The sequence below is a fragment of the Mytilus californianus genome, unplaced genomic scaffold (assembly GCF_021869535.1).
Source record: "Mytilus californianus isolate M0D057914Y unplaced genomic scaffold, xbMytCali1.0.p SCAF_7, whole genome shotgun sequence".
Lineage (NCBI taxonomy): Eukaryota > Metazoa > Mollusca > Bivalvia > Mytilida > Mytilidae > Mytilus > Mytilus californianus.
The window spans coordinates 56,727,427-56,736,425 of record NW_026262723.1 but is presented as its reverse complement, the minus strand read 5'-3'; the positions used below and the strand labels follow the sequence as shown (position 1 = coordinate 56,736,425).

General features: G+C 32.2%; 1 protein-coding gene across 1 annotated transcript; it reads right to left on the bottom strand.

The window, feature by feature from the left end:
• Positions 1-5,446: 5,446 nt before the first annotated feature.
• Positions 5,447-8,626, bottom strand: LOC127709808 (uncharacterized). The gene is made up of 2 exons (XM_052215458.1): positions 8,353-8,626; positions 5,447-7,430 (listed from the first exon to the last, which is right to left on the bottom strand). Exon 2 carries the CDS (start codon positions 7,413-7,415, stop codon positions 5,826-5,828), a length of 1,590 nt encoding a protein of 529 aa, XP_052071418.1. The 5' UTR covers positions 7,416-7,430; positions 8,353-8,626; the 3' UTR covers positions 5,447-5,825.
• Positions 8,627-8,999: the final 373 nt, after the last annotated feature.

Sequence of the window (8,999 nt, the reverse complement as noted above, 5' to 3'; positions counted from 1 at the left end):
TAATTCAAAGACAAATTTTCACATACAGCTGACTATGGAAGGTGCAAATATTTGTATTTCTTGGAGGTTCATATAAGCATTAATTCCAACGAAACAAATTTCGCAGAAAGGCTTTAATGTGCGTCTCTGTCGGATAGACTGTTCACTAACACTCCGTTGACAAAAGGCCTAAAAATACATTAAATGATGCATAATATCTAATAAATACTTTTAACTGTCATGTGAATAAATTTATCGATTTTCAAGAGTTAATTTTCCAGCGCATGATCCCTATACAATCATTATGGCTTCCATTTTCATGATTTTTAAAAAAAGTTGGTAGAATAGTATGGAAATAATTTTGACGAAGTAGAATCCTGACTGAGTATGGAGTCATACATTAAAATTTCATATACATTTTATTTTATAGATTGATTGATTGATGGTTGCTTAACGTTCAGTGGCAAATATGTCATGCATTATTTTATAGAAATTTAATGTTTAATCAATTTGCAAAAACGAATTGCAATGTGGCAAAGCGTCACACGGTGTAAAAAATCAGTCCACTTTCATTTTAGTCAAATGTTAAATGTTAGATAATGAGTTACAGACCTTTCTCAAAAGGTAGAAATTTAAAAGATGATGTTTCGCAATGACGTTACGCACGATGTTGGTACTACTTAGCGTTACACGACGTTCCTCATAATGAAGCGATTTCGACGATTTCGAAGAATGTTTCAAGCGTTTAAGCTTATAATTGATGAGGTCAATTTACTGTTGTGAATTTGATAACCGATTTCTGTAAATTTAGTTTAACAAATAAAAATCAAAAAGGTCGTACACATATTTTTGTTAATGAATATTCATTTATAGGAGTTGTCAGTCTTTCCAGGCCATAATTGATAATTTTACTTTTGGCAGCAGTTCGCATTAATGAATCATACATTAATTTCCAAATTTATACAGATTTGTTTTAAATATAAATTAGATTTTGAATCTATTTTCCCTTTTAATGCATGTTTATACATACTCCTTTTGTTGCATTTCCTTCCGTTTCCGTTTCCTTTCTATATTTTATCATTTCCCGATGCTTTCTATGTCGCAAAATTTCTAGATAATTAAACATTTTGGATTCATGTTTTTCTCATTTCCGTATTTTTGTGGCATATGCATATCTTTTGTTTTGTTATAATTGCCAGCAATAGTTTTTCTCTATTTTATTTTATTAACAAAAAAAATATGCATGTTGCTTTTGATGATTTTTAAAAACTTGCAGATAGACAACGTTCCTTGAATAAAACAAATGTCATGAATGTGCTGAAAAAAAACTAAGATCCCGATATTTTTTATACCAATCTCATTTGGTCAACATTTGATGTTAAACTTAAACTTTACCTTTATCATACATTGGTTATATTATAACTTATATTTTTATTTTCATTCGAATTAAACTGGAAACAAATAATTATGATATAAAATTAAAAACCCGAGCATGACATCAATTACGTTTTGCGAACGTTGGGACAAAACGTCTATACTTTTTGAAACGATCTAAAAATCTTGTTGCCAATCGAAAAAATGTTAAACACTATATTGTTTAAAAAGAAAAAGAAAAAAACTTTTACTGCCTAGTTTTATTTTCTATGATCTAACTATGCTTATGTAATATACAGCCGGTTAAAACCTCAATTGTACAGAAAATACAGCGTTTTTTTCGTTGGGACAAGATGGCTATACTTTTTGAAGTCATTGCAATAGAAACTATACGCATGGTTTCCGGCAAATAAATATCATGAACCAGGAGAAAAGTAAAAAAACTTTCAAAATATCATAAATATTTTCCCTCTCAGCTTTTCCAATTTCACGGTATAAAAGCGCAAACCCGATATATGCTTACCTTGCATATGCTTGGACATTTTTCAGACCGGTTTCAAAAATAACATTTTCCGGTTTACGCTTTCAGTGATATTGATTTTGCTTTAACACGCGAATAACAATAACAATAGCAATACTCTTGTGAAGTTTTACGATTATCAAAAAAAAAAAAAATACCGTAGGAAAGAAACGGAGCTCCGATCGTTTGCACACAAAATGTAACGTTGGACATTACGTTTTTGCGTAAAAATGGGATAATTAAGTGTTATAATTCTTGATATTTTAAATTTCGGTTCCTTTTTTCTATATTTTCAAGTCTAATGTAATAAATTCAACCAGAAATCACTATATTTTTTATCGAACTGACCAGTCTACGTATTTATTTTCATGCTAATCTATAGCAAAATGGAATTGGTACCAACATCGTGCGCAACGTCAATGTGATACACCAAACATAAATCTGATAAAAAAAAAACAGAAGCGCACAACAACACATAGTATAAAGTAAATGTTTATAAAGTTTTGTTTAATTCCTATGTAAATTGCTTGACACATTGCGTTGACAAACTTTTGTTACAGACAGACAGACAGACAGACAGACAGACAGGAAAGAAAATGTTTCACAATCATGTTGGATACATTTTAATAATACTTTCAGGAAATAGTCATTTGATTTATCAGATTATTGCCTACACGTTTTCAGACCCATAGTGTGCTATTTTTATTAGTCATGTGCACTTATTAACTTGTTAACTACATGTACGACTTATTAGTCAATGTGCTTTATAAATTATCTACACATGCATGCTATGTTCATTGAAACACATGTTTGTTTTTACTTAATGAATACTTTAAGTGCGTATGAACGTAGTCAAAATATGTTCGTTTTCGGTAAACAATATAAAAATAGGGAGATGTGGTATGATTGCCAATGAGACAACTATCCATCAAAGTTCAAATGAAGTGGATGTAAGCAATTATATGCAACCCTACGGCCTTCAACAATGAGAAAAACCGTATAGTCGGTAATAAAAGGCCCCGAAATGAAAATATGAAATGAAATCTCAATTGAAAAAACTAGCAGCCTATCTAATTTAAAAAAAAAAAACAATTTACGAAAAACAAATATGACAGACATGAACCAACGATAACTACTGAACTACAGGCTCCTGACTTGGAACAAGCACATGCAGAATGTGGTAGGATTAAATATGTTTGTGAGCGCTCAACCATCCCCCTATCCGTGGGCAGTGGTGTAACAGCACAACATAAGAACAAACTATAAAAATCAGTTGAGAAAGGCTTAACTCATCAGATCGATAAAAGAAAAACATTAAACAGAAACACAGACAGGATGTGGCAGGGTATATATCCATCCCTCATCCATAACAACAAAAAAGACACTAAGAACAGATCTGCGAGTACTCGCAGTTAATGACAGCTGGTCAATAACAACTAATAAAAAAAATTCGTGTATCTAAGACTAAAATATCAATCAGTACACATCCAACATCCAATGGATTTAGTGTAAAGACGTAATTAACACTCAGAGAAAAAAACATGACCTTGTGCAATGCCAAAATATAAGTACCGACAGATTGTAGTACCGTGAAAGTGCATATGTGTAATATTTAGTATGGTTTTAATTTACTGATAACAAAATCAATATTTATACCAATAAAAACAATATTCAAAGATTTAATTACAGTGTTGAATAGGTAACCTTTTAGAATTATAAGTTTATGTAAAGGATTAATAAGTTTACCCGGATCGTATCTAAATTTCCGGGCTCGGTAGAGGTACAGCCAAACTTGCAAACCAAATCCTTGTATCCATCTAAGAATGTAGTTTTAAGTAGTTTGTGGTAACGAAATCCCTGACTTGATAATTTACTACTAAAACATAGATTACGCATATTATTTGTTTTTTCAAACTGTCGTATACGATGAAGCGGTCGGCGTGGACTCAATATTGTTAACTACGACTTATTAGTCACTATGCTTTATAAATTACCTACGCATACATACTTTGTTCATTGAAACACATGTTTGTCTTTACTTAATGAATACTTTATGTGCGTATGAATGTAGTCAAATAAAGTTTAATCAATTTGCAGCTTTTGATGTATCGTTGTTATGTGAAGCTGTCACATGTAAAACAAAATCAATGAACAAAGTTAGTTAAAAGTTTGGAATAAAACAGAAGTTTACGCATGTTTAATTTAAAGTTTTACTGATATTTTTTTAAACAATTGAAAAAGGGGGAGAAGATACCAAAAGACAACCAAAAGCCATAAGTCGAAATTTTAAATATCGCAAATTAAATAAAAACAACTCCGACAATCGCATGAACTCCAAGAGAACCGAGACATCGCATGTGGACAGGGGAAGCGTCTCCTGCATTGCAATGCATGCATCACCAACCATGGGATGAACCATAAAACAGAAAACACATTGGCTAAAAAGAAAACAAATGACCAAAAGACCAATTAGAGTTCATAAAATATTTCACTAAAACTGAAGATTGATCTGCACGAACCCTATCAAAACAGGAGGAGTTAGGCATGGACCATTTGACTTTCTGGGGGGACGGGGCTGGGTTTTTATATCAAGCCAGAATTTTATTATCATGCAAACCGAGCAAGAATACTTTTTTTCAGTCAATCCAAAGCAAGAATATTTTCATCAAATACATCATACATGTCATACTTGCTGAAGATGAAGCCAGAATATTTTTTTTAGCATCTGAATAGGACAGATTATTTTTTTTTGTCAAAATAGAAACCAGATTATTTAAAAAAAAAAAAAACCCAGACGAAATCATTTGAAAATGTTCATATAAGACGACAAAGGACACCAAGTTATAGCGACAGCTCATACAGCTCTACATGGCCAAATGAGCCACGAAAACGCGTGGAAAAGAGCGGAGTATTTGTGAGGATATTTGCACCATAAAGACATTTTGGTTGAAAGTTTTTAATATACGCACATAAACACACATACATGTATACATACATAAATACCAAGCATGTAATATATAGTAAAACGAAGTTACCTTTCCAACAATAGCGTGTGTTACGATATAAAACTTCGTTCATTTTTTCATTCTTAAAGGTCGTTCAATGACATTTACATAATCATTTTCGTGTTTTGGAAGACAGTAATCTCATTTGCAATCATATAAGATATTGAAATCACTATGTTTTCCGTTTAATTGTTTTTTTTCTTTCGTTAGATTAACTTCTGTCATTTGTGTTTGCCACTTGAAGTTAAAATAAACCACGAAGCTCTATGAATATATCTAGTAGCAGCATTTGCATATTCATGAATCAATATTCTGTCAAATACAAGTAATGATGTAAGATTTCAACTTCTCACATCTAACGAGATTCGCAAATTCGCGAATTTCACTTACTAGTATTTAAGATATTGCCATTTATATAGAGATGCGCTTTAGCAAAAAATAAACTAACTACATTGTAATATATCATGTCTCGTTCAAATTTGATTTGAGTCAACTATCCTTTAGTGTACATTGTCAGACTGGTGGTCATAATTTTACCAAAATTAACATAAGAAACGTACGATAAATGTTTCATTCAAATATGTTTATTAATTATGAAATGATGATGAAGTCACAGTCACATACAAAAATGCACCACACTAATGTTAACTCATCTAAAGTGTAATCAATCACATAGGCACAGCTTTGAAAGGATTGACTTATCTTACTGCGTGTTTTGCAATATAAGAGCAAAATATTACCTTTCATCGTACTTTTGTGCAATAATATTTATTTTTTAGGATCGTTTATCCGTATATTAAAAGTTTTATAAAATGGAGGTTCTGGCGGCGACCATCGGATATCCATAGTGCGGATAAAGATTACCTCAGTTTGTATTATTGCAATAATTCATATCAACAATTACATTTAATGTAATAACACTTGGTACTTTAATTTAATTTTAACTCTTAGTTTGACAGTCTGTGATACAAGCCATAAAATGCCACGAAACATTTAAATCGGTAAAAAATAACAAAAGGGAAAAGCAAAGTAAAATATGTTACCCATACCATTTTACCATAGAAAATGGTAGGCGCGTCATTTGCAAAAACCCACTGGGCGGCTATAAATGAATCCTCTGCCCAGATCATAAAGTTGACTACGGACATAAACAGGCAAGTATACTCTATTGATATCCACGATGACTGGATTTCCCCCTTTCCATAGTTTTTCATTTGGAATAGGAAAACAGTTTGAAAATAAATACCCATAATCGTGATAACATAAGTATATGTTTTAGCTGGATTTTGAGTATCTGTATGTACGAGTAATATGTATGGAATTAATCTCATTGTATATAAACTTAACGATCCAACAAAACTGACAAGAATAAGATAGTCTTTAGATGTAAAATGGCTTTCCTCTTTGGTCGGTTTGCATTCCGACTGGAGTAAGTAAAAACATTTGACTAAAACAAACAAAAGTATTGTCACTTGAAATCCGTTAAAGATGTTTAATCCGTTTTCTATTGATTCATCTTTTGAAGCGTTGATTTTCAGAATCAGATAAATAGTGCTTGGTATTGAAATAAGAACGGGAAACGCAATATTTGCAAATATCCAAGTCCTCCGTTTATGATTTTCGGAATTCGTATTTTTTGGAATTTGATCATAAATGGATTCGTTCTCATTTCTACAGACTAACGGTTCATATTCCCCAGCATTTACACTATCTCGAATGTAAGACGGTGGATTGCTGTTTTTAGAAATTGTTTTCTTCTTCGGCCATAGTTGTGTTATGAATAAAATAGTCAATAGAGAATATTCAAGTCCAGCGGGTTCCAAGAAATCTTCTACCTTACGCAAGATTGAACTAATAGAGGAATTGCTTGCACATGTATTTGGTTTTGCAATTTGTGTTGCATTTATGGTAAAGTCTTTGACGTCACGGACCGAGTGCGCAAAGTCTATGACAATTACTGTTATGTTAATTAAAAATAAGACAAGTAATCCGTAATAAAATCTGAGTTTACTCACAAACACTCTTTGTGAAAAGTATGTTAAAAATCCTGTTTGGACTAATCTGTAAGTGAATAAAAAAACGTCGCAAAGAATACGATTTTGGATATCGTCGATTGGATAGTTATTTATAAGACAGTCAACATGGTATGCAATGAAAATACAACTGTATGACAAACAAGCTAAAGTAAACAGCCACAGAAACCTCATCATAATGTTGTTACTAACATCCCAGCAATCGTTTACCTCTAGTATATCTGGTTTCAATGATGCATAAATTAACAGAATTATGCAAATCAATATAGCAAGGCCAGAGGTAACTTCCATCGTTAGTACAAATAGAAAAGTAGAATCCTGCTCTGTACCAAATGATCCAATTAATAATATTTCACAAAGAATAACAACTACACTAACAAGAAACACTACACCAGACACACTTCCATCATGAGTGACTACTCCATTTAGGTACTGATTCTTTGGGTCTCCAGCAGAAAATGGCAGCACAAAAATAGCTCTGAACAGTCTTTTGAAAGGAGTCATTTCTGATATTAACTTCTTAAAATAAAAACAAATAAACCACATGATCATTTGCATTTAAAATATTTATAATCTCCCTCTCTCTCTCTCTCTCTCTCTCTCTCTCTCTCTCTCTCTCTCTGCTGACAGGTATTTCTGCAAAGTGGTAATGTGTTCGCTTATATACAGGTCATGCATTTTTCACACTGTTGATGATGTATTTGCACTAAATCAGTTGGATGTGTACTGATTGATACCTAAGTCTGAGAGAACATGATATATGTATTAGTTTTAATTGGCTTTGAACTTAATTTCAGTAACGTCGCATACTCTTATTTCGGTGCTTTGTGTCTATTGTTTTTATGATCCTCGTTCCGTTCTTTTAAGTTAAGCCAATTGGAACTGATTTTATACTTTGTTTTTTTGTTGTGCTGTTACACCATTTACCGAGGTTAGGGGGGACGATTGAATACTCACAAATATGTATAACCCCGCAACATTCTTTATGTGCTTGTCTCAAGTAAGGAGCCTGTAATTCAATGGGTATCTTTGGTTCATGTCTGTCATGTTTTTTTTTCGTCTATTATTTTGGTATGAATTAGGCCGTTAGTTTTCTCGTTTGAATTGATTCACATTTTGTCATGTCGGGGCCACGAGTAGTCGAAGTAGTCACATAATTATCGTATTGACAGGTTTTAATAGAAATGAAAATTACATGCTTACCAGACGCTACATAAATGTTTGATACCGTAACAAATGAATGTTTTCTATAATAAAGAAACCTTTAATATGATCATGTTCCGGTGATGTATTAAACACCCACCCATCTACGAGTTCCTGCTTTTATCTTTTATGATTTTAAATTTCGTTACATTGAAAATCAGATACACATTCCAGACTCTATACACAGACTTCATGTGAAGATTATCATACAAATTAAGTAAATATAGAGACTACTTACTGATGTTTTCTTTAAATGGTGGTATTGACTTAAAACAGTTTTCCAATAGACATATATAGGCAGTGTTAATACTGATATGCACTATTAACGATCGTATCAATTATTCAACTATATTTGGATTCGTAAATACTTCCTGTTAATATGTGACAACTTTTGAATGGGTTAAATAATGAATTTCTTCCTTAATGCTTAATCGAAACTTTAATCATGTCATTGTTGGCTGGTTAATTTATTTTTTACCTAAACAAAGGAAACTCCACTTAATACAGAAATAACAGTGCAAATTAATGTTCATTTTTCAAATATTTTTTTGTATCTCGTCTGGAATTTTCATACATGTGAAGTACAAGCAAGTTTACTGTCAGTTTTCAGATATGTATTAACATACATGTATAACTGTAAAACACCAGATTTATAATATAAGGAATATTAGGGTAACCTCGATGTAACCTGGTCTACTTGAAGAACCTTTATTACAGGAACGTTTGTTGACGTTTCGTATATTCATTGTTTATATAACACGCACATGCGCAGTAGATCAGTCCTGTTCAGCATTGAAAAGTGGTCACATGGACGGTATTACGCCTGATCTTCCTGGCGCTGAGAGGGAGTTGGTAGATATAAGAAGAGGTTGTATGAGTGCCAAT

Coding starts and splice junctions, on each gene's coding strand:
- LOC127709808 (XM_052215458.1), bottom strand. CDS start 7,415: ATGACTCCTTTCAAAAGACTGTTCAGAGCTATTTTTGTGCTGCCATTT.